General features: G+C 42.7%; 2 protein-coding genes across 4 annotated transcripts; both read left to right on the top strand.

Annotated features, from left to right (window-relative positions):
* Positions 1 to 926: 926 nt before the first annotated feature.
* LOC309837092 (uncharacterized protein) lies at positions 927 to 8,843 on the top strand. 3 transcript variants are annotated; one of them, XM_082677441.1, is made up of 3 exons: positions 927 to 1,176; positions 6,055 to 6,149; positions 6,816 to 8,843. In XM_082677441.1, exon 3 carries the CDS (start codon positions 6,917 to 6,919, stop codon positions 8,054 to 8,056), a length of 1,140 nt encoding a protein of 379 aa, XP_082533567.1. In that variant the 5' UTR covers positions 927 to 1,176; positions 6,055 to 6,149; positions 6,816 to 6,916; the 3' UTR covers positions 8,057 to 8,843. The 3 variants fall into 3 exon arrangements, with proteins under 3 accessions (XP_082533567.1, XP_082533569.1, XP_082533568.1); XM_082677442.1 differs by lacking the exon at positions 927 to 1,176 and adding an exon at positions 1,189 to 2,060; XM_082677443.1 differs by lacking the exon at positions 6,055 to 6,149.
* Positions 8,844 to 14,145: 5,302 nt separating this feature from the next.
* LOC309836625 (vomeronasal type-1 receptor 1-like) lies at positions 14,146 to 20,274 on the top strand (the record flags this gene model as incomplete). The annotated part of the gene is made up of 4 exons (XM_082676734.1): positions 14,146 to 14,355; positions 15,012 to 15,034; positions 15,089 to 15,206; positions 20,197 to 20,274. Coding segments are annotated over 4 exons (429 nt in total), but the record flags the coding sequence as incomplete, so codon positions are not given.
* Between the last annotated feature and the right edge of the window lie 5,758 nt (positions 20,275 to 26,032).

Genomic DNA, 26,032 nt, shown 5'->3' with positions numbered 1-26,032 from the left:
TGGCAGCCTTCTCATTGTGGTAGCTTCTCTTGTTGCAGAACATGGGCTCTAGGCACGTGGGCTTCTGTAGTTGTGGCTCACAGGCTCTAGAGCGCAGGCTCAGTAGTTGTGGCACTCGGGCTTAGTTGCTCCATGGCATGCGGGATCTTCCTAGACCAGGGCTCGAACTTGTGTCCCCTTAATTGGCAGGATGATTCTTAACCACTGTGCCATCAGGGAAGTCCCTGACCTCCTTTTTAAAACTCCCTTCCTCACTCACCTAATTCCATGGGCATCAGCACCTAGCTTTGCTTAGGACATGACACTGGCTGATACAGTTCTTGGATATGCACAAAAATGCCACATGATTTAATTAATCATTTTTCAAGTCTTGCCTGAAGTATCCATGAGGTTTCTCATTACTACTCTATTTAATATTACACCGTCTCATTCCCTGCTCTTCCCCGAAATCCAGCTTTTTTCCCAAAAGGCACCTATCATCATACAGCATATCGTATAATTTACTTATTTTTTCATATTTGCATCTTTGCTTCTCTCTTCCATCTGTAAGTATTTTAAAAACAAGGAAATATGAGTTGACTCAAAGTGACATTTGAAGTGGTGTGTCCATTAGGTTTTATAGCTTTGGGGAATATCTGAGAGAACATTTCTAAACATTTCTTCGATCCTTGCAGTGTACACTACACGGAAACTGGGCGATGGCATCTTAAGAAGAGTGAAGCTCCGCCCCGTCCTCGGAGCCGCAAGGCCCCAGCGTCCCTTGCGGTTCCACGCGAGGGCGTCAATGAGTCGCTGCGGCCGATGGCTCAGCGGGAACTACATTACCCAGGAGCCCGTGCGCCGCGCAGCGGCGGCACTCTTAAGGGAATTTCCATACGTGCGGAAGTCTTCTGGGAGGGACTTCCGGTATCTTCGCGGCGGACATTTTGTTGGCTCTTGGTCGACCCATCAGAGCATAACATCGGGAGCTGTGGTTCGATTCAGAGGTGACGGAAAGTGAGAAGGCGCGAGAGGCTACCCTGTCCTCGATGCAGAGTGGCTCGGTTGTGGCAGCGCTCGCGAGAATTCCGCCGCCTGGCCGAGCGACGGCTATGCCCGGTTTCCGACCTGGGATCCCTCCCGAATCTATGTGGTCCAGACTGTGATGGCGGCGGCCTTGGGGACGGACCGGCTTAGGTGGGTGCTGCGTTTCCCGGATCTTGACGCGTCCCGCCCCCCACCTTCGAATCGTAGGACCCCGAGTGGTGCCTATTGAGGCTCTTCTGGTCCAGACTCCAGGGCGTTTGCAGATGGAGCCGCCATTTCTTTTTTTTTCTTTTTCTTTTTGCGGTACGCGGGCCTCTCACTGTTGTGGCCTCTCCTGTTGCGGAGCACAGGCTTCGGACGCGCAGGCTCAGCGGCCATGGTTCACGGGCCTAGCCGCTGCGCGGCCTGTGGGATCTTCCCGGACCGGGGCACGAACCTGTGTCCCTTGCGTCGGCAGGCGGACTCTTAACCACTGCGTCACCAGGGAAGCCCAAGCCGCCATTTCTAATAGCCAGTGTGGTGAGACGTTTAAGAGTGGTACCCCGCCGAGCCACTAGCAGAAGCAAAGATTTGGGGTTGTCACTGAGTCGGGAACTTTCGGGAAACTGGGGTGTTCACATCTTAAGGAAACAGAGAGTGTGAGTAGTAATGCCTGGAACGTCAGGGTGAGGCGAGTGCTTTCATTAGGAGGACGTTGGGAGCCGTGGAAGAACATGACGTGATCAGGGATTTTTAAAAGTATTCCCAAAGCTCAGGGGAAAACAAACTAGGGTGGGGTGGAGATGATGAGGATGGAGGCAGGGAGACCGGTGAGGAGGCCACAAACTCCAGGAACGTTGTGGTGGTGACTGTACCAGAACAGTGGCAGGGGAGGGATTGGGACTGGATAAATCATTAAATTCTGGAGAGATTTTAAAGATAGAACCAACAGAATTTTCTGGTGTGTTAGATACGGCTGTGAGTGAAAAAGGGATGTGAAGGACCACCCAAGTTTTGTTTTGTTTTTCCCTGAACATCTGAAAGAATGGAAATGGGTAAGTTGGACGAGGGAAGCACCTTTCAGGGGGAACAGGAGTGGGACTTAGGACATGGTAAATCCATAGTGTTTCACAGTATTGGCGTTACATAGGCATTTGGATATGCTGGTCTGGAGTTCTGCACAACAAGCTGGGCTGGAGACCTCTGAGGAGTGAGGTCTTATCAAAGCCTGGAGATGAGGTTTAGGGGGAGAATGTTAAGGTTGTTATTTTATGTGGTCCCTGAGGTGAATGAGTACTGGGAAAAGGGATGGACGTCCCTGAGATTTCCTCCAGAAAGGAGAGCTCCTGGAATATGAAAGGGTTATGGGTGGTGTCAGCAGGAGAGAGGGCTGTAGGGTATTAGGAACCTGACCTGAGATGGAGAGCAAGGTGTAAGGTGCTATAAATTTGTCACTCTGTGGACTCAGCATGCCCCTCTGTGGAGCCGAGGAAAAGTCAGCCAGGCTAGTGGAGCAGCCCCACCCCAATCCAGGGCACTGTTACATCAGTTCCCTGACTTATCAGGTGAGGAGAGATGATGAACACCTCTAATGAAGGGCCACCAGCATGCTCACCTTCAGAGGAATATATACCAGGTAGGCTGGTTTGGTGAAAGGATCTAGTGTATACCTGGCAAGTATACGTTAGCAGGCAGTTAAAAATTAAAAATGTTTAGGTATGATAAATTTATACCACTGCTTAAATGATTGAAAAACTTGTCTCTAAGTATGTGATTACAACGAAAAGTCTTAAATATCAAGTTTTATTAAAGACTTAAAAACAAACCCAAAACTTACAAGAACCTATTATGTACTTCATTCAAGCCAAAAACATTTGCAAAACTGTTAAGAATGTGGACGGTAAAAGTGAATTCAAAGGTACTTGACGCCTAACACATCTGATACAGACAGACCTGTTAGGTGGATACCACCATTATCCCTGCTTTGTACGTGAGAACACAGAGAAATCTTGGATCATGGTTACATAGCTGGTAGGAGGCAACACTAAGGTCTGAGTATCTTAAGTTAGACAATCTGAAATCATCCTCACCAAAGGGCAAGGTAGGGATGAGAGGAACAGTTGTCTTTGAGATCCCACTGTGGTAACCTGCCACTCCCAGCTCCCTCTTCCTGCCAGATTGCTGTGGTGGCAGAAGTGATTAAGATCCCTGGATAAGTGAGTGCAAAGTGTACAGGTGCTCAGTCAACCATGATCTTGGCAACCCATTATGGCAGATAATGGTGTCTTGGGAATCTTAACCTACCCTTCTGCCTGCCATTGGGTTTGGGGATCCTGGTGTCACCAGAGGCCTTGTGCCCTGCAAGCTATTCTGGAATTATATGGAAGGGTTTCCATTTTCAGCAAGTAATGGGAAGAAGTATGGAACAGTGCCCATGGGAACCAGCATATGCAAATACATCACTTGAGACTGAACTGGTCTTGTTCGGGGAACTTTAAATCTCCATTATGTCTAGTGATCAGAGAGCAGGGGACAGGTTTCAGCTCTGAAATGGCAGCCTGTGGAGCTGGGCTTCTGTTCTGAAAGTGGTGGGACCCATGGAAAGTTTGGACCAGAGAAGGGAGTGATCTTATTCTGGTCAGGGTTTCTCTGGCTGCACAGTGAAGAAAAGACTATGGGGGTAGTAAAGAGGACTGCTGATGATGGCTGGGCCAGAGTGGTGACTACAGGGGTAAGAGACAAGTGCTTGGATTCTGGTGGGGTTTGTTTGTTTGTTTTTATTTTTAAAGTAGGACCAACCAGATTTTCTGATGTGGAGTGTGAGAGAAAGATGGGAAAGGGTCAGAGATGACCCCACAGTTTTTTGCCTGAGAAGACATAAGGAAGAAGAAGTTCTCAATTGAAATAGTGAAGTTGGTGGTGAGAGTAACTTTCAGAGGTAATATCCAGGGTTAGGTTTTTATTTTTATTTTTTTTTATTTTTTGCGGTATGCGGGCCTCGCACTGTTGTGTCCTCCCCCGTTGAGGAGCACAGCCTCCAGACGTGCAGGCTCAGCGGCCATGGCTCATGGGCCCAGCCGCTCTGTGGCATGTGGGATCCTCCTGGACTGGTGCACGAACCCGTGTCCCCTGCGTCGGCAGGCAGACTCTCAACCACTGCGCCACCAGGGAAGCCCCAGAGTTAGGTTTTGATCATGTTGAATCTGCAGTGGTCCAAAGACATCTGAGTTGACGTATCAAGTGGACAGGTGGACACATGGGTATGGAGTTCAGAGGAGCGATTCAAGTTGGAGACATCCACAAGGTGACAGCCAGTATGTGATTAGGGTAGAGCTGTGTATCAGATTTAGAGAGAGAACTTTTATGTCATGGTGGCAGTGCCTTTGGGGGTCTGGAAAGGAAGTGGGCACAGTGGAGTGGAAGAAAGAGTTACCTTAGAGGCAAGAAAAGGGAGGTTAGTGTCCATGGTGAGCAGGGAAAATAGGATCTGGCAGTTGATGAAAGGGAGAAAGTAGATATGAGATAATTCTGAAGTAAAGCAGTAATAGAGATGACATGAAAGACCAAAGCTGGTCCTTCTTCCCCTCTCCGTGTGCTTTTCAGGTTTTTGTGGTGACCTTTGGTGGGGACTGGGGAGTTTTAGTTGAGCTGGTAGGTTAGTTCAGAGCTAAATTGGGTCAGCTGCAGAGTCACTATGCTTGGGGTAGAAGGCCAGTGGGTATGGGCTTTGAATGAGAGTTTAGTGGTAAGTGTTAAGCCTGTGACGGATGAGGGTATAGTATCCCCAGCATGCAGTAGCAAGGTGGAAAAGGTCTGGCTTTATCTCATAATCTGCATGTGCTTCTGAATTGCTGAAGTTTAATCAAGGAAGGAAGAAATTAAAAGCTGAGTTTGAAAATACCTATGGCAGTGGAGGCTGTTGACTGGTGATGGATGTAACCCTGGATGCATTAACCAAGCATTCTCTGGATGCCATGTGCAGGTTTACATCTGGGAGGTACCTACTTTGGGAACCTACTTAGATAACGAGGGAGGTGTGGTCTAAAGAGTGATGTGTCCATGGAGATGGAATCTGAATTCATGACCTGGGGGCTCAGGTACTGAGGGATTTAAGGGGAACGTGGAGGTCAAATTTGTGTATGAGAGGCATAATCTCTGGATCCCATGGGAGCTAGCTGGCTGAAGAAGGGTTGGTTCCTGCCTGCCAGGCCCAGACTATACAGTGTGTCTATCTGTCCACTTGCTTTTTGTTCTAGGCTGGGTGAAATGATTAATGGAAAATGAGGAAAGAGGTGGCATCAATTACACCAGGGCCTGCTGTATTGTTTTGCTTTGGGGACCTGGGGAGGAATGTGAAATTGTGGTGGATACACTGGGAATCCTGGGGAGAGAGGCTGCCCTTGTGCTATTGTGCTGTTCATGTAGGATCATGTGACTTTTGAGGGTGTGTTTGTGCATTTTTCCTGGGAGAAATGGGGACCTCTTGATAAAGCTCAGAGACTCTCATATCACAATGCAGTGCCTTCTATGCTTTGCTCTTATGGTTTTCCTGGGTAAGGCCCTGCATATCCCAGTTTTCTGGGTTATGTTCTGCTCTTCCTGTTTTTCCCCTAGAAGTTGCGATTTCCTTCCTATATATCTGGACCGTGAGCACTCCCTCACATACATCCTCTGGGTGCCAGGTCTTGGCTGGGTATGCTCCCTATGCTTCCCGACTTCTGTTGCCCCAAAATTGCCAGGAAGGATTTGAAGGTCAAGAGTCTTATGGTCAGTCCAGTGGATACTATCCTGCCTGGCTTCTTCCTGGGTGGATGGCTCTGTCTACACTCATGATGCCTTTTTGCTCCAGATTATGTCCCCTTTCTTTGATTGACATTCCCTTGGGCCTATCTCTGTCATGAATTACAGTTATGGTCACTGATTGTGGGGCCCATAGATTGTTCCTTTAAGGTTTTCATTTTGTATTTAATCTCTCCTGGGTGGGCTACCCTGGGCCATTGCTTTCCTCTTCACTTGCCCTGTCTTTCCTGTGTGACTTGTATCTTCTAGATCCTCTGTGGTTGCTGAACTGTAGCAGGGGAAAGATTAGTGCCTGATTGAGAGGTCCTGACTAGCCACAGCAAAAGAGACATGGACAGGCCCTGGTGAGTGGGAGCCTGGGCAGGATATAACTTCAAGGATGGATGCAAATAGCACCAGAAACCTGTCCTATGCCCACTGCTCTTTGGTGCCCAGGCTATAGGCCATACCTTATTTCTCTTTTCCTCCCAATTCTGGACTCTTTACATACTTTTCACTTCTATTCTGATCTGTGACCCAGGGCTGCCCACCCCACTCATCAGTGCTCTCTACTGCTCCCTCTGTGGTGCTCTCGTCTGTTGGACAGTGTTAATGTGTCATGAAACATAAGCATGTACTTAAATAGTTTTTGAATACCAGTTACTCATTTTAAATCACATTTTCTGGGCCTGGACATAACATTTCTGGATAGTACTCACCTGTCACCAATAGTCAGTCAAGGCCCTTCTAAAAGTCATTTGCAAGGTGTGAGTTGGAGATCTTGCCTGCCTCTTCTCTCTCAGCTACACCCCATCCTGTGTCTTTGCTGTAAGACCTTCCCCATTCTGTGACCCACAGAGTCCAGTACTGCACAGCAGCTCTTTCTTTAACCTAATCCCAAAGCTGTTGTCCTGCCACCAACCCTGTGGACTCAATCCTCGGTATGCTAGATGCTAGATACACATTTGTGATGGGATTACCCACTCCCACTGAAGACAGCATGCTGTTCAGCAGCATTTTTCTGCTTTCAGGTTGTTGGCATGGAGTGGAGAATGAAGAGGAACCTTCTGAGCAGAGTGTTTCTGTAGCAGTGTCACACGTTCATACTTTCAAGGCAGATTCATCGACCCAGATGGCTCACCCCTGTGACTTATGTGGCCCAATCTTGAAAGATATTTTGCACCTGGATGAACACCAAGAAACACACCATGGACTGAAACCTTACACATGTGGGGCATGTGGGAGACAATTCTGGTTCAGTGTAAACTTTGACCAGCACCAGAAGCTGTACAATGTAGAGAAACTCTTAAGAGGAGACAAAGGCAAGAACTCATTTGTGAAGAACTGTAGGGCCTATGAAGAACCTCACCTGTCAGAGAAGCCCTTTGCATGTGAGGAGGAGCAGAAGAACTTCCAGACCAGTTTGGGCAGTCACCAGCAAAAGGCCACCCACAGTAAGAGGAAAACAAGGAGCACTGAGAGTGGGGAGGCCTATCATATTAGACAAATGCATTACAAGTGCAGTGAATGTGGGAAAGCTTTCAGTCGCAAAGATACACTTGTCCAGCACCAGAGAATCCATACTGGAGAAAAGCCTTATGAGTGCAATGAATGTGGGAAAGCGTTCAGCCGCAAAGCCACACTTGTCCAGCACCAGAGAATCCACACAGGAGAAAGGCCTTATGAGTGCAGTGAATGTGGAAAAGCCTTTAGCCGCAAGGACAACCTTACTCAGCACAAAAGAATTCACACTGGAGAAATGCCTTATAAGTGTGGCGAATGTGGCAAATACTTCAGCCATCACTCCAACCTAATTGTACACCAGAGAGTTCACAATGGAGCAAGGCCTTATAAGTGCCACGATTGTGGGAAAGTCTTCAGACACAAATCCACACTTGTTCAGCATGAGAGTATCCACACTGGAGAAAATCCTTATGTTTGCAGTGAATGTGGGAAATCCTTTGGCCACAAATATACCCTTATTAAACACCAGAGAATTCATACTGAGGCAAGGCCTTTTGAGTGCACTGAATGTGGGAAATTCTTTAGTCGAAGCTCTGACTTTATTGCACACCAGAGAGTTCACACAGGTGAAAGGCCTTTTGTGTGCAGCAAATGTGGGAAAGATTTCATCAGAACCTCCCACCTTGTTCGGCACCAAAAAGTTCACACTGGAGAAAGGCCATATGAATGCAATGAATGTGGGAAATCGTATAGCTTAAGCTCCCATCTCATTAGGCACCAGAAAGTTCACACTGCCGGAAGGCTGTAGGAGTGCTTCCAACACAACAGAACTCATGGCGAGGAGCTCTGTGTCTGCCTTTAGAGAGGGAGACATCAATCATGTGTCAAACCACATATATCTGGACATTAATACTGTGGTGTATTTTATGAATGCCAGGTGCAGGGGAAGCTTTCAGAAGCTATGTTGCACTTTCAGACCTGCTCAGGTTCCTTGCCAAATTTGTTAGTGCCTGTGGCTGAAACCATCTCAACTCAACCAGGTTACCCTAATATTTTTAGGGGAGGCAGAACTTCATGCTCTCTTCAATCCCTGGAGGAAATTATAAGAAATCTGAATTAAATGGTGGTCCTCATTTGTTTCCCTCTGACCGGAAAAGGTATGGACATGATCCACCTTTAGCCAAGATGATCTAAGCTGTGCTCTGGTAGCAGAAAAGGTTTACTTTATTCATGGACATTGTTGGTCTCATGTGATACTTGTGATGAATTTTTCCAGCCTCCAAGTCACCCAGGCTGGATAACTACTTGACTCATGTTGCGCTGGTTTGTGTGGTAATAAATACCTTATTATTTAAGCCACCTTTAATCTCTGAGGTTCTTTTTAGTGTCTGGAGTGGTTTAGAAACCGTTAGACTCTGCCAAACTGAAGAGGTAAACTGTTTGTGGTGGGCTCCCTACTGTGTACCTCAAATAGAACAGGTTGACAGAGAACAGTTCTCAGTCCAATCTTGGTGTTAATTTCCATTGCTGACAAAAGCTTGGGTGAGAATTCAGGGCTTTGTGGGCCTGATTTTGTCTAGATTTCAGTTATTCGAGGGTCCAGACATCACCTTGAGAAGGGTGGTATTGTTAACAACCTACAACATGTTTGGGAGCAGCATGGCTTCAGTGTCTTGTTTTCACCATATATGCCACATTCCCTGGCACTGTTGAGGGGCAGCTGTTCCTTAGGACCTGCCAAGTGCCATATGCCCTGAATCTGGTACAGGAGTCAATGGCTGTAAGACTTACTGTGTCCAGGAAAGAAACAAAATTGATGCAGAAACACTGGGTGTGAATAATTGAGATTGGAGAGACTGCTGCAAATGAGAATGGGTGTGTCCATGCTAAAAACACATCCATAAACATTCAAGTCACTATTGCTGGATGAGATCATGTATGGAGATTGTCATGCTCTCTGGGGCTGTCTCATTCTTATGACCAGGGTCAGTGGCAGAGCAAAGAATGTAGTTTTCCTCAATTTCTGTGCCTCCTTGGGCTCTTCAGCTGATGCTGCATGGGCAGGAACCCTGGGAATGAGAATAGAACTGTAGTCAACATGCAGTATACTGCACACACTGTACAGTTTGGTAAGCCTTAATATATGTATACACATTTGAAATCATCTAGTCATGATATTGGATATATCCATCACCCTTTCTCAGTGCCTTTCCTAATACTTTACCTACCACCCCTAAGCAACCATTGATTGACTTTCAGTATAGATAAATTTGCCTTTTCTAGAATTTTAAGTGGAACCTTAAAAGTTTACTTCTGTCTGCTGTCTTGCAACATGATTATTTTGAGAATCATCTATAGCTCATTCTCTTTATTGCTGAGTAATGTTCTATATGGATATACCACACCATATCAATATATCTTAAATGATATTTGGAGTCCCCCCCCCCCACAGATTCTAAATATAAAAATAAAGCTGCTGCAAATATTCATGTGCAAGTCTTTTTATGGACATTTAGCTGAGGACATTTCTAAAAAGTGTTGAAAGTTGTGGCCTCATTTCTTCTTACTGATTATAGTAAAATGTGATAGGGAAAAGTAAATATAGGGAAGATGTGAAAAACAGAAAAGACACAAGACTTGATGATTTGGGAAATTCTCAGCAAATTTTTTTTTTAAGACCTTTTTTTTTTTTTAAATTTATTTTTGGCTGCCTTGGGTCTTCATTGTTGCATGCGGGCTTTCTCTAGTTCAAGTGAGTGGGGGGCTACTCTTCATTGCAGTGTGCAGTCTTCTTACTGTGATGGCTTCTCTTGTTGTGGAGCATGGGCTTTAGGTGCGTGGGCTTCAGTATTTGTGGCACGTGGTCTCAAGTTGTGGCTCATGTGCTCTAAGCCCATGAGCCACAACTACTGAGCCTGAGCTCTAGAGCCTGCAAGCCACAACTGCTGAGTCCACGTGCCACAACTACTGAAGCCTGTGCACTTAGAGGCTGTGCTCCACAAGAGAATCCAGGACAATGAGAAGCCCACACACTGCAATGAAGAGTAGACCCCACTCACTCCAACTAGAGAAAGCCCATGCACAGCAACGAAGACCCAATGCAGCCATCCATAGATAGATAAACAAATAAATAAATAAACCGTGCCCTTTGATTTAAAAAAAAAAATAAAAATTTAAAAACCAAAGTAGGCAAAAGGAAAGAAAGGATAAAGAGCAGAAATTAATAAAATAGGAAACAGAAAAATCAGCGAACTCCAAAACTGTCCTTCAGATCAAGAGAATTGATAGATCTCTAGGTAGATTGATCAGAAAAAAAAAAAATTACCAATACGAAGAATGAAAGGTGGGATGGCACTAAAGACATTAAAAGGATTATATGTGATATTTATTTATTTTGTTGCACCAGGTCTTAGTTGTGGCAGGCAGGCTCCTTAGTTGCAGCATGCAGACTCTTAGTTGTGACATACATGTGGGATCTAGTTCCCTGACCAGGGATCAAACCCAGGCCCTCTACCTTGGGGGCATGGAGTCTTAACCACTGTGCCACCAGGGAAGTCCCTATATGTGATATTTTAAACAATTTCCAACAACTCTACAAAAACCAGAAATTGAGAAAAAAATTTCTTGAAATACTCCAACTACTCAGGTTCACTGAAGAAGAAATGAGTAATCTGAAATGCCCTCTATTATAGATATTGAATTGGTAGTTTAAAAATTTCCTACTATGATTTCATGCCAAGATGACTAATGACTTCTTCTAGACATTTAAGGAAGAAATAATTCCAATTCCACTCAAATTATTATTTTTTTTCAGATGGAAGTCTTCTCAGCTAGTTTTGTGAGATTATCTTTAACTTGATACCAAAATCAGGCAGTACTGTTAATAGCAAACTGCAGACCAACACCCACATGTACATAGATGAAAAACATCCTTAACAAAATATTAGGAAATTCAAAACCCTGTCATAATTTGAGATAGAAATGATCATCTTTCAGGTGATTAAAGATGCAATTTACTGTGAAAACATGGTAATACAATACCTGCATGTACCAAAACAGCTTCACGTGGGAAAAGCACAAGGGATAGAACTTCCTGGAGAAAATGACCAATCTGGATCTGACCCTGTGCTTGATCAGATCTCCTTTGATTTGAACCACTGATGCTCTGTTTTTTTCTTTTACAAACTGCATTGTAAATACTGTCTTTTCTATAAACAATAGTCTGCCTACTCCTTGGCCAAATATGCTCCTTGCTTCTTTCATGTCTCTTACTTTTGTGTGACAGTTTTTCAAGAGACTTTTCTGTACTCCCTGTTTTCCTATCCTGAACTCTTATTTCATTTCTGTGGGATCTCACCCTGTCTTATGACTGATATACCATCTAACAGTTCTCAAATGGATGTATTCAGCCAAGTTACTTCTCCCAAATTTCAGATTTGTACCTAACTCCTACTGGACATTATCCTTAGATGTCTGGCAGGTACCTGAGACTGAATAGGTTCATAACCAAGCTCCTTCTTTTATTTTTCCAAATCTTGACTTTATTTATTTATTTATTTATTTTGCGGTACGTGGGTGTCTTACTCTTGTGGCCTCTCCCATTGCAGAGCACAGGCTCTGGACGTGCAGGCTCAGCGGCGATGGCTCACGGGCCTAGCCGCTCCGCGGCATGAGGGATCTTCTCATACCAGGGCACAAACCCATGTCCCCTGCATCGGCAGGTGGACTCTCAACCACTGCGCCACCAGGGAAGCCCTTGACTTTATTTTTTAATATAGAAAATGCACTTTTGGAAGCCAACACTAATTTTCCCCCTAACATAATTCTTTACCTGTTAAACAAAATAAAGTACTGGGACTTCCCTGCCAGTCCAGTGGTTAATACTTGGCCTTCCAATGCAGGGGGTGCAAGTTCAATCCCTGGTTGGGGAGTTAAGATCCCACATGCCTCGGGGCCAAAAAACCAAAACATAAAACAGAATCATATTGTAACAAATTCAATAGACTTAAAGTACTAATTCTATATACATCACATGTACCATACAAAAATGTATCCAAAGTTTCTATTTCCCTAAAAACCTACTCCAGGGGCTTCGCTGGCAGTCCAGTGGTTAAGACTGCACTTCCACTGCCGAGGGCAGCGGTTTGATCCCTGGTCAGGGAACTATGATCCTGCAAGCCACGTGGTGTGGGCAAAAAGAAATAATAATAAAAAATTTAAAAAGTAATAAAAACCTACTCCAACTTCAACCTCCCCTATTTCTCTCAAGAGCACCTCATATTCCAGTTGTCCAGGAAAAAATTCTCAGACTCATCCTCGAAGCCTCTGTTTCTCTCCTCACGTCTATCACATAGGAGTCCCATTGCCTTCACCTTCCGAAGCTACCAGGGTTTGACTACTTTTCATCATCCACCCTGCTCCCTCCGAGTCACAACCACCATCATCTCACACTCAGAATCTTCTACATGGTTTCTGTGCTTCCACCTAGCCCCTTCCACAGCATTTTAAAAAATTTATTGGGGCTTCCCTGGTGGCACAGTGGTTGAGAGTCCGCCTGCTGATGCAGGGGACACGGGTTCGTGCCCGGTCCAGGAAGATCCCACATGCCGCGGAGCAGCTGGGCCTGTGAGCCACGGCCGCTGAGCCTGCGTGTCCAGAGCCTGTGCTCCGCAACGGGAGAGGCCACAGCAGTGAGAGGCTCACGTACCACAAATAAATAAATAAATAAAATATTAATTTATTATTTAATTTTTGGCTGCGTTGGGTCTTCATTGGGCATGGGCTTTCTCTAGTTGCATGGAGCAGCGGCTACTCTTCGTTGCAGTGCATGGGCTTCTCATTGCAGTGGCTTCTCGTTGCAGAGCACGGGCTCTAGGCACACGGGCTTCAGTAGTTGTGGCATGTGGGCTCAGGAGTTGTGGCTCATGGGCTCTAGAGCACAGGCTCAGTAGTTGTGGTACATGGGATTAGCTGCTCCACAGCATGTGGGATCTTCCCAGACCAGGGATCGAACCTGTGTCCCCTGCATTGGCAGGCGGATTTTTGACCACTGCGCAACCAGGGAAGTTCCCTGCACCCTGATTTTTATTGCAATTAAAATACATTTTGATGATAACTCCATAGTAGTGTAGATAATTTCCAGATTAATTTGTTACAGCTGCAAAGTTTTACAGTCTGTGTATATGGCAGAGTATGTCTGCTGGTACCCTACTTTTACATTGTTTTCAGAACTGTGCTTTTACATAAAGTACTTCAATAATAATTTAAAAAACCTTTGCTTTCATAAAGACATTCTCAGGTTTTTTTGTTTTAAATTTTATTTATTGGTGGCACCAGGTCTTCATTGCTGTGCACAGGCTTTCTCTCTAGTTGCAGTGAGCAGGGGCTACTCTTCATTGTCATACGTGGGCTTCTCACTGTGATGGCTTCTCTTGTGTGGAGCACAGGCTCTAAGTGCGTGGGCTTCAGTAGTTGTGGCTTGCAGGCTCTAGAGCGCAGGCTTAGTAGTTGTGGTGCACGGGCTTAGTTGCTCCACGTCATGAAGGATCTTCCCGGACCAGTGATCGAACCCGTGTCCCCTGCATTGGCAGGTGGATTCTTAATCACTGAGCCACCAGGGAAGCCCTCAGTTTGCTTTTAATGTCAGATTAAACATTGAACACTTTTGGGAATAAGATTTAATATAGTCTTTCTTTTCTTTTTCAGATTCTTCTGACTACAATTAAACATTATCCCTCAGGTACTGATGTGATGGTTTCTACTAACCTAGACTGGGTGATTATCTTCCTCACTCAGATGAAAGTTGGGATCCTGGGTAACTCCTCACTTCTTTGCTTTTATACTTTCACTTTGATCACTGGATGAAGTCTCAGACCCACAGAACAAATCCTCAACTAACTTGTCCTAGCCAACTGCTTAGTTCTTTTCTCCAAAGGGATCCCTCATGAAATGACAGTGTTTGGACTGAAATATTTCCTGGTTGTTGCTGGATATAAACTTGTGTTCTATTTTCACAGAGTAGCCAGAGGGGTTTCCCTCAGCACTACCTGCCTCCTTGGTGGCTTCCTGAGGGGAGGGGGAAGCTGGGGTGAAGTGAGAGTAGCATCGACATATATACACTACCAAACGTAAAACAGATAGCTAGTGGGAAGCAGCAGCATAGCATAGGGAGATCAGTTCGGTGCTTTGCGATGACCGAGAGGGGTGGGATAGGGAGGATGGGAGGGAGGCTCAAGAGGGAGGGGATATGGGGGTATATGTATACATATGGCTGATTCACTTTGTTGTACAACAGAAACTAACACAGTATTGTGAAGCAATTATACTCCAATAAAGATATATTAAAAAAAAACAGGGCTTCCCTGGTGGCGCAGTGGTTGAGAGTCCGCCAGCAGATGCAGGGGACACGGGTTCGTGCCCCGGTCCAGGAAGATCCCACATGCCGTGGAGCGGCTAGGCCTGTGAGCCATGGCCGCTGATCCTGTGCGTCAAGAGCCTGTGCTCCACAACGGAAGAGGCCACAACAGTGAGAGGCCCGAGTACCGCAAAAACAAAACAAACAAAAAAAACAACTTTGTCCCAGTAGCTCTAAGTGGATGGAGGTCAAAATTAGAATCCCAAAGTACACTGGCTTCTGCTGTTCCTCTTGCTGGATCCTGAATCTCCTAGTAAATATGATGTTGCTATAAAGGTGCATGGCCTAAGCAACACCAAAAATGTAAGTTTGGGAAAAGTATATGAATACTGTTCTGAGCCTACTCCAGACAAACTTACAAGCTCACTTCTGGCAAGGATAATATTTTTCATTGACTGTGTTTTTGTGTCTCATGGTCTGGGCTAGTGGCTCCACGATCCTTGTCCTGCACAGACACAAGCAGCAAGTCCAACACATTCACAGCAACAGCCTCTCCCTGAGACCATCCCACGAGGCCAGAGCCACAGGCACCATCCCGATCTTGGTGAGCTTCTTTGTTTTACTTTATTCTCTTTCTTCCATTTTGACTTTCTGTGTAGGCTTAAGTGTGAATCCAGCCCAATGGCTGGTGAACACATGTGTGTTCATGGCTTTATGTTTCCCGACTCTCAGCCCCTTCGTGCTCATCACCCATGACACGCGTGTCTCTAAGTTACGCTTTGCGAAGATTGCTTTTTTCTTCATGGGGTGTAATATGTCCTCTACAGGGCACTAAATTACCCTTTTCCTTCTTTATTCACATGCAAATGTCTACCAAGTGCCAGTTCTCTGAGGTAGCAATGCTCAGTTTGTGGGATCTTAGTTCCCCAACCAGGGATCGAACCCATGCCCCCAGAATGGAAGCACAGTCCTAATCACTGGACTGGCAGGGAAGTCCCATCTCCAAGGCAGTTTTTTTTGTTTGTTTTTCTTTTTAATTAATTAATTAATTAATTAATTAATTTTTGGCTGTGTTGGGTCTTCGTTTCTATGCCAGGGATTTCTCTAGTTGCAGCAAGCGGGGGCCACTCTTCATCACCGTGCATGGGCCTCTCACTATCGCGGAGCACAGGCTCCAGACGCACAGGCTCAGTAGTTGTGGCTCATGGGCCTAGTTGCTCTGCAGCATGTGGGATCTTCCCAGACCAGGGCTCGAACCCATGTCCCCTGCATTGGCAGGCAGATTCTCAACCACTGCTCCACTAGGGAAGCCCCTGAGACAGTTTTGATTAAGGTAAGGTATTAAAAATGGAATTATAAAAAAACAACAACAAAAAACAGAAACTGCCCTATTAGATTTAGCCAAATCGGGACCTATAGGTAAATAGTTATACAAAGACCGTGAACCTAGTTTTACCACGTCCTTCAGAAATGGCTTAGGATATTTAGAAATAGTATAAAACTTCCCTGGTGGCACAGTGGATAAGAATCTGCCTGCCATTGCAGGGGACACAGGTTTGAGCCCTGGTCTGGGAAGATCCCACATGCCACGGAGCAACTAAGCCTGCCAGCCACAACTACTGAAGCCCATGTGCCTAGGGCCCATGCTCCGCAAAAAGAGAAGCCACTGTAATGAGAAGTCCGCGCACCGCAACAAAGAATAGCACACCCCCCTGCCCCACCGCACCTAGAGAAAACCTGCACGCAGCAACGAAGACCCAATGCAGCCTAAATAAATAAAAACAGAGATAGTATCCCTTGTCAGGGAACTAAGATCCCACATGCCCATGCAGTGTGGGCCTCCCCCACCAAAAAATTTAAAAAAAAAGTATTTCAATTTAAGATTTTATTTTACGTAAGATACTCAGGGATTTTATGGCACTATTTTTTTTTTTTTTTTGGCTTTTCTATATTACCACTGGAATTACATTTCATTTTTCTTTTTAAGTTTCTTTACTCAGTTTTATTCTCCTGTGGATATATAGGGGAGTCTTCCAAAGACTTCATGGGATATTCACAATTAACTGTGTGAGGCTGGAATTCCTCTTTGTATTTCAAACAAAACATCCTATTGTATCAGATTGAATGCAGAGGCAATATATTTCATTTCTTGAGAATGTATATACACACACATGTATATACAATTGTGCACCAAATTTTTCCACTATAAAGCTTGCTCACACTATTTTGGGTTTACCTTTTCCATTTTTTTAATAGAAATTCATATATTCCCTAATATTCTTTTTTTAAAAATTGAAGAATAGTTGATTTACAGTGTTGTGTTAGTTTCAGGTGTGTAGCAAAGTGATTCAGTTACACATACATGTTAATATGTATCTTTTTTTAAATTCCTTTTTCTTATAGGTTATTACAAAATATTGAGTATATAGTTTCCTGTGCTATACAGTAGGTCCTGGTTGTTTATCTCTAATATTCTTTTTGCCTGTGAATACACAGTAGACAAAGAAGAATCCTTAATTCTCCCATTACTTCAAATCTCACAGGACTTAGGTTTGGGAGAGGGGTGAGTACTTTTCATGTCAAACCAATCCAAATGCTTTCCAGTTAGTAAACCAAGGTTGCCAGATGACATTTGCTGACTGCAAACATTGGGTCACTTTCTACTCCAATTCATAACTATAAAGTGAAAATTGTGGTCTAGGGCTTGATCCCGCTCTGATTAATCTCAGTTTACATGGGAACATGACGCACCCCTAGAGGAAACGATTCCTACCCTACCTTGATGGGATCCCCTCCCAGGCGAAACCACCTCAAAGTAACAGTAAATACTGACTTTGCTCAGACCCCTTCTTACTCAGTCCTTGCTACTCCTTACTTCTATATCCTTTCCTTGTTCATTTTATATTTTCTAGCAGCAACAAGATCTGCTCAAAAGAGATCTTAAAAACTCTCAGATGGGGACATCCTGAGTGGTCTGTGGGTTAGATTCCTGGTCAGGGAGCTAGGATCCCACATGCCTCGGGGCCAAAAAACCAAAACAGAAGCAATATTGTAACAAATTCAGTAACGACTTTAAAAATGGTCCACATTAAAAAAAAAAAAAGGGACTTCCCTGGTGGCACAGTGGGTACGACTCCACACTCCCAATGCAGGGGGCCCAGTTTCAATCCCTGGTCAGGGAAGTAGATCCCCCATGCATGCCACAACTATAAGTGCACATGTCACAACTAAGGAGCCCACCTGCCACAACTAAGACCCAATGCAACCAAATAAATAAATATATTTTTTAAAAAAACCCTCTCAGATGTAGTTCCTGTCAATTTGGAAAATCACACAAAACTTACCTGATATTTGGAGATTAGTGAGGTGCCCTATAGTTTGTTCTTTTTTATCCTGTTAGATTCCAAGACACAGTACCAGGTTTTCAGGGTGTAATCAAAGCTCTTCCTCATGGTATAGGGGTCACAACTCTCAGAATCACTTTTTTGAGAATCCTCAGTAAGGTATGGCACTGTAGGAGACGCTGCTGTTACACATGCTGCGATGACCCTGGGAGTTTATAGACTGTGAAGCAAAACGGAAATTCGATTAAGCCTGACAAATAATATTTAAAACTAATGAACTTAAATTTACGTTTAGTTACGTATGGAATGGACAACAGTAAAATGCATGAACTCTTTCTCCCCTGCATTAAAGAGAGATTCAGATTTGCACAATTGTCCATAATATACAACATGATTTTCACTGGGCACAAAGGTAGACCAACAAACTTGATTCTTCATCAAGTTGCTTCAGCCAGACTTTTAGTTATTTTCTCAGAAAGGATCCCTCACACAATGGCAGCTTTTGGATTGAAATACTTCCAGTAAACTCTTCTATTTTCTCAGAGTGGCGGGAGGGGATGTCCCTCAACCCTATCTGCCTCTTAAGTGGCTTCCAGAGACACAAGAGAGGCCCCAATCATCTATTTTTTAGGACATCATTTAATGGTTTTTCCTGATAGTGTTCCCTGTAGTGTATAATTCTTCGACATATAGTCGAAAATTTCCTGTATTATACCTTTGTATAAATGCAATCATATCTTATGGAATCTGTTTGGTCTAACTTCTTTCACACAATAAATCTCTGTAAGACTCATCCACGTCACTGCATGTTCTCTGTCTTACGCATTTTCACTGCTGTTAAGAATTCTATTGTCATAAATTATCTAGCCATTCTCCCGCTGCTGATCCTTTGGGTTGCTTCCAGTTTGGGACAGGTACAACAATGATACTATACATGTTTTTGTCTATGTATTATAATGCATATAAGCAAATATTTTTCTAAGCTAGAAGTTCTCAAAACTTTTGATCTCAGAACACTTTTTAAACCCTTAAATGTAATTGAGAAATTCAAAGAGGTTTTGTTCATATGAATTATATCCATTGAGTGTTTTTTCCATTTAAAGATAAATCCCTCTGTAATCTATATGCAATCCATCTGCAATTGATTTTTTCCCTTATTTTATTGTGAAGGTTTCAAATAAACAGCAAAATAGAATAAATTTCATAAGGGACAGCTAACTGTAAACTTAGCACCTGGCTCTATCCACCCATAAATCCATCTTATTTTTTTATACATTCAAAGTAAATTACGCACATCTGTACACTTCCCTTAAATAATTCAGCATGCTAATCACGGAGTTCAATATTTGTTTAGTTTATTTATTTATTTATTTTGGCTTTGCTGTGCGGCTTGCAGGATCTTAGTTCCCCAACCAGGGATCGAACCCAGGCCCCCAGTAGCGGAAGCCCAGACTCTTAACCACTGGACTGCCAGGGAATTCCTAACAGTCCATCCTTTTGATATAAAATATAGATACAGTGAAATCCTCTAATTGTAAATGGATATTTACCGAGTTATATAGAACATTACCATCACCTAGGGAGTCCTCTCATGCTCCTTCCCAGTCAGCCCTCACCCCCAGTCCTAAAGAAAACAATGGTTTGAATTTATTTTTCCACCAAATATTAGGTTACTTATTACAGAACTCTATATAAATGGAATTATTTTGTATGTACTCTTGTTGGTAAGGCTCCTTTCTCTCAGCAGTTTTGAAATCCATCCATATCAATGTAAATCATGTGTCCATCTCTCTCTCTCTCTCTTTTTTTAAACATTTTATTTATTTATTTGACCGCACCATGCCACTTGCGGGATCTTAGTTCCCCAACCAGGGACTGAACCTGGGCCCTCGGCAGGGAAAGTGTGGAGTCCTAACAACTGGACCACCAGGGAACTCCTGAGTTCATCTCTTTTCATTGCCAAGTGACAATATGTTATTTGGATACATCACATTTGCTTCTCCATCATCCTGTATGTGTATGTGTGTATATCCACATATATGTACATATACACACACACATATGATTTTTATTTTTAAATTTTAAATAATTGTAGGTTCATATGAAATTGCAAAAAAAAAATGTACAGGGATGTCCCATGTACTTTTGTGCTGTTTTCTGCAATGGTAACAGTTTACAAAGATGTACTAAAATATCAAGGATGGGGCTTCCCTGGTGGCGCAGTGGTTGAGAGTCCGCCTGTCAATGCAGGGGACACGGGTTTGTGCCCTGGTCCGGGAAGATCCCACATGTCGCGGAGCGGCTGGGCCTGTGAACCTTGGCCGCTGAGCCTGCACGTCTGGATCCTGTGCTCCGCAACGGGAGAGACCACAACAGTGAGAGGCCCGTACCGCAAAAAAAAAAAAAAAAAAAAAAAACAAAAAACAAAAACAAAATATCAAGGATGTTGCAAAAAACCTGCAAAATAACCAGGTTTTTTTCAGATTACACCAGTTTTATATGTACTTGTGTGTATGTGTACCTGTGTATAGTTCTATGCAATACCACCAAATTCAAGATGCAGAACTTTCCTGTCACCACGTTTCCTTTGTGCTACAATTATAGCCTCACCTTACCTATTCCCCCTGCTGCCACCCCCACATTCCCAGTCCCAGGCCACCACTAATCTGTTTTCCACCTCTATAATTTGGTTGTGTTATACATGTTATACAAATGGAATTTTATAGTTTGTGACCTTTTAAGCTTGGTTTTTTAAATTCAGTGTAATGGACTTATGATCTGTGCCAAGTCATTGCGTGTATCAACAGTCATCCCATGTTACTGCTGTGTAGTATTCCATGCTATGGCTATATCATTATTCATTTAACTATTCTCTTGGTGAAGGATAACTGAGTTATTGCCAGTTTGGGACTATCACAAATAAAGCTGCCATTTGTACAGTGTGCAGATTTTGTATTATTATGTTTTCACTTTTCTGGGACAAATACTTAGGAATGCAATTGCTGCGTCATAGGGGCAGTGCATTTTTACTATTGTAAAAAACTTCCAAACTATTTCCACAGTGGCTGCATCATTTTATATTCTCACAAGAAAGGTATAAAACTTTCATTTTCTCATGTTCACCAGCATTTAGCGTCATCACTATTTTTTCTCATTTTAGCCATTCTGATATATGTATCTGATTCTGGTTTTAATTTGCATTCCCTAATGCCTAATAATATTGAATATCATTTTATGTGCTTATTTGTCATCTGTTTCTCTTCTTCAGGTTCTGTCTTTTGTTTATTTTCCTGTTGGACTGCTGTTGAATTTTAAGAGCTCTTTATATATTCTAAGAACAAGGCTCTTGCTGAGTATTCTGTTTGCAAATATTTTCTCCTGCTCTGTAGCTTGCCTTTTCACCCTCTTCACAGTTCTTCAATAGAGAAAAAGTTTTTAAATTTGAGGAAGTTTAACTTTTTTTTCCCATAGATTTTACTTCAGTTGCCATGTCTAAGATCTCTGCTTAGTCGTAGGTGAGAAAGATTTTTTTATGTTTTCTTTAAAAAAATTTTTTTAATTACTTTATTATTATTTTATTTTTAGGAATTTAAATGTTTTCTTTTAAATTTCTTTAAATTGTTTTACAATTTAGATTCAAACCTGTGATTTATTTTGAGTTAATTTTTGTATATTGTTTGAGGCTTAGGTTGAGGTCGGTTGTTTTTTTTTTTTCCTATGAATGTCCAATTGCCCCAGCTACATGTGAATTGTTGTGTAGGATATCATTCCTCCATTTAATTGATAATGCAACTGTAAAAAATCAGTTGGGGGCTTCCCTGGTGGCACAGTGGTTGAGAATCCGCCTGCCAAAGCAGGGGACACAGGTTTGAGCCCTGGTCCAGGAAGATCCCTCATGCCATGGAGCAACTAAACCCATGCACCACAACTACTGAGCCTGTGCTCTAGAGCCTGTGAGCCACAACTACTGAGCCCGTGTGCCACAACTACTGAAGCCCACATGCCTAGAGCCCGTGCTCTGCAACAAGAGAAGCCACCACAAAGAGAAGCCCATGCACCACAATGAAGAGGAGCCCCCGCTCAACACAACTAGAGAAAACCCACATGCAACAACGAAGACTCAATGCAGCCAAAAATAAAATTAATTAATTTTAAAAAATCAGTTGGAATCTATATGAAAAATTAACTGGAATCCTTATGAAATTCATCTAAATTGATTTTTTTTACATAAAGGCTGTTGTTTGAATAAATGATGCACCATTCACATACTATCTTTCTCTACAGGCATAATTTGAATGAAGGTCCTCCTTACCATGCCCATGCGTGATGTTACCTTCAGGAAATATCTTTTGTTTTCTTTTTTTTTTTTGGCCACGCAGCATGCAGGATCTTAGTTCCCTGACTAGAGATTAAACCTGTGACCCCTGCAGTGGAGGCGCAGAGTCACTGGACCGCCAGAGAAATCCCCAGGATACATTCTTAAGGGAAAAAAATGGAGGTGAGTTATATCCACAAAAATTCAATTAACTATCAAGTTAAAAAGAAAAAAAGAGAATTTTATTCAAGCCAAACTTAAGATTATAAGCTGGAAAGCAGATTCTCAGAAAGGTCTGAGAACTGCTCTGCCTGTTAGAAGTTGAAGGCACAGTCATATACATTTTTGAGAGAAAGGATTGTACATCAAAATGACATATATTTTACATAAAGTCCACCAAGGATACAAAGTCCAGGTAAGCACATACAAAACAAACAGCAAGTCACCATGACCCCCTAGAGAGCTGGGAATGAACACCATTTTAAGAAGTAACACTGCAGAAGAAAGGAAAAAATTGATCATTACGATTGAGCAGGCACTTCCACCTTGAGGAGCTCTGGTTAATGTGTAATGCAGATGCACACTGCACATTAGGGAGGGACGGAGGAGGCTCAAAAAAACACAAAGAGAATTTTATGTGTAATTTTTCTTGTCCTGTCTTAAAGTATAAATTTTACTTCTGGGACTTCCCTGGTGGCGCAGTGGTAAAGAATCTGCCTGCCAATGCAGGGGAGACAGGTTCAAGCCCTGGTCCAGGAAGATCCCACATGCCGCAGAGCAACTAAGCCCGTGTGCCACAGCTACTGAGCCTGCGCTCTAGAGCCCTTGAGTCACAACTACTGAGCCCGTGTGCCACAACTACTGAAGCCCGTGTGCTTAGAGCCCATGCTCTGCAACAAGAGAAGCCACTGCAGTGAGAAGCCCGCACACTGCAACAAAGAGCAGCCCTGCTCACCGCAACTAGAGAAAGCCTGCGCACAGCAACGAAGACTCAACACAGCCAAAAATAAATAAATAAAATAAATAAATTTATTAAAAAAAAATTTACTTCCTCAGGTAGAGTGTACAGTATTCTACAATTATTCTTATGATTATGAAGGAATAAGAATATAAATGTAAATAAACACACATGCACATATATACAACTGCATTTTAAATACATATTTTAATATTTTAAAATATTTAAGAATTAACTAGAATCTTAAAAGAGTGATGGGGCAGAGACAAAACAGTATGGAGGAACAGGAATAGAATCTAGACATATGCAAATTTACCTGAGTTATAGTTTTGAATTTTGGACAAAAATATTTTATATATAATTATCAAAAAATATACCAAAATGAAATTAAAACAATCAAATTCAATGACAAAATTATGACAAAACATATAAAATTGACCATATAATAAATCTGTAGTTTATCCATACAAAATTGTAATATTTCAAGTATATTTTAAAATATAAATTTTGATTGTATATTTCTACTGAAATACATGCATTGAAAATACCTATAAAGATCTTAACATTTTATGTGTAATTTTATTTTACATAAAATATTGATATTAATATTTTGGTATTAATAAGTAAGTACAGTACACAGTGGAAACTGGGGCTTTGATCAAAAGGGGAAAAAAGAAATTGAAAAGAATTAAAGTAAACACTGTATAACTTTAAATTTGCTTAGAAGAATAAATATTAACTTGATCTGTATTTGATTTAAGCCATGTATATTTATTTTACCTCTTTCCATTAAACACATCTACATATGATGGTCCTCTCTGGAGTAATTACCATCCCAATTACTCAGGTGTGTTATTCAAATGCAATTTCTCACTCAAAGAATATAGTGTATTTTTAAAACTTGCCAATTCCAGATCTGAAGCAGGAAATGTTCAAGATAGAACATCTAGGGCTTCCCTTGTAGTGCAGTGGTTGAGAGTCCGCCTGCGGATGCAGGAGACACGTATTCGTGCCCCGGTCCTGGAGGATCCCACATGCCACGGAGCGGCTGAGCCCGTGAGCCATGGCCGCTGAGCCTGCGCGTCCGGAACCTGTGCTCCGCAACGGGAGAGGCCACAACAGTGAGAGGCCCGCGTACCGCAAAAACAAAAAAGAACATCTATTCAAACCAGGACACAAGGAAACTATCAGAGAACTGGGGTCACTTTAGGATGAGGATGCCACAAGATTCAACTTGAATAGAATCCCATTCCCCAATAAACATCAAAGAAAAGCACCTGAACAAGATTTAAACACAGCAAGTATTTTAATATCCACATTCTCCTAATTGATAGAAAGCTACATTGTTTAAGGAATTGACTAGTTATTCTGGAATCTGAAAAATAAAGGGAAAATAGGAATCATTTCTCCTGCTTTTCCAGTACAGACTACTTTAGGGTAACCAAATAGAGAATAGGGAAAAGGTCTTCTTTACAGAATTCTAAGTGAAAATTCACAACTAGAAATAAGATATCAACATTTTGCTTCCTCTAATAATAGACCTACAGAATGATCATCAGTAACAACTGAAACCAGCAAACAACAGGTTGGTGGGAAACTGGTATTGGGGAAGCACATGGACTGATCAATCGTCACATCACAGAAAGAGCTATGTACATGTCATAATGGCACCCAGTTGTAGGCAATGAAAAAGACACTGCACTACCTCTGAAGTATCAATTGACAAAAAGCTGAACCTGATTTAGATTATCCTCTAGAGTTAATTCTGCATTTGTTGGCAATTTGAGAGAATGCGTTAGGCAACATCAAAAGGCAGTAGTTACGGAATTCCCTCGTGGTCCAATGGTTAAGACTTGGACTTTCACTGCCATGGACTCAGGTTGATCCCTGGTTGGGAAATTAAGATCCCACAAACCGGGCTGTGCGGCCCCCCCCCCCCACAAAAAAAGTTGCAATTAGCTAATATACTGGTGGAAATGATCCTAAACAAATGATCCATTTTCTTCTTCAAAAAAGAAAACAAAAAAAAAAAAAAGTAAGAAAGAGAGAGAAAAATTAAAAGAGGCCTAAAAGACAAAATAGGTAAATGCAATGTAGGTAACAATGCTGAGATCCTGATTCAAATGATCTAAACCTTTAAAACATTTTTCTTTTGATAAATTTGGGGAAATGTGAACCCTGACTGTGCAATTTGAAATTGCAGTCTGAAATGCAAGAAACTGAAATCTGTTCCTGTGGGCTCTATACTTGTCAGCCCTGCAGAGGAAAGAGCAGGGAGTGACGGAGGTGAGATCCCTGTCTTCAAAAGTTCACATCCAGTAAATAATGTGAGACATTCCTCTGCTCTGTCCATGCAGAGGTGATCATAGTTAATTTCATTTCAAACACAGAACAACACTACCGCGTGAAGACATTTAAATACAAGTGAATAGTGTAACTGGCACTCTCCTTGCCCCACCAGACACAACTAACCCCCGTTAAAATGTTCATGTTTACATCCTGTCTTTCACATAATGTGCTTTACTATGGCAAATCAGCAAATTGTAGGAGCACCTACATAAAAATTTTATGTACGTTCAGCAGCAGCTCTCAAATCTTCATATTGTCTCTGTCCTCCCACTGAGAATTCCAAGGAGGCAATTTTAAGCCTTAAGGCTCATTTCATTTCCATACATAATGTAATCTTACAAGGAAAGGTGGGAATGTAGTTAATATGGGCAGACATAAGCCCATAAAGCAGGGGCGAATATATTCAAGCGGAAAACTTGTAGTTTCCAGGCAACCGCACATCCGGGTTCCGGTATCCACAGGCT

Source organism: Grampus griseus (genome assembly GCF_964374135.1).
Source record: "Grampus griseus genome assembly, chromosome: 19".
In the NCBI taxonomy this organism is placed as follows: Eukaryota; Metazoa; Chordata; class Mammalia; order Artiodactyla; family Delphinidae; genus Grampus; species Grampus griseus.
The sequence above is the reverse complement of the archived record's forward strand: the minus strand, read 5'-3'. Positions and strand labels throughout refer to the sequence as shown.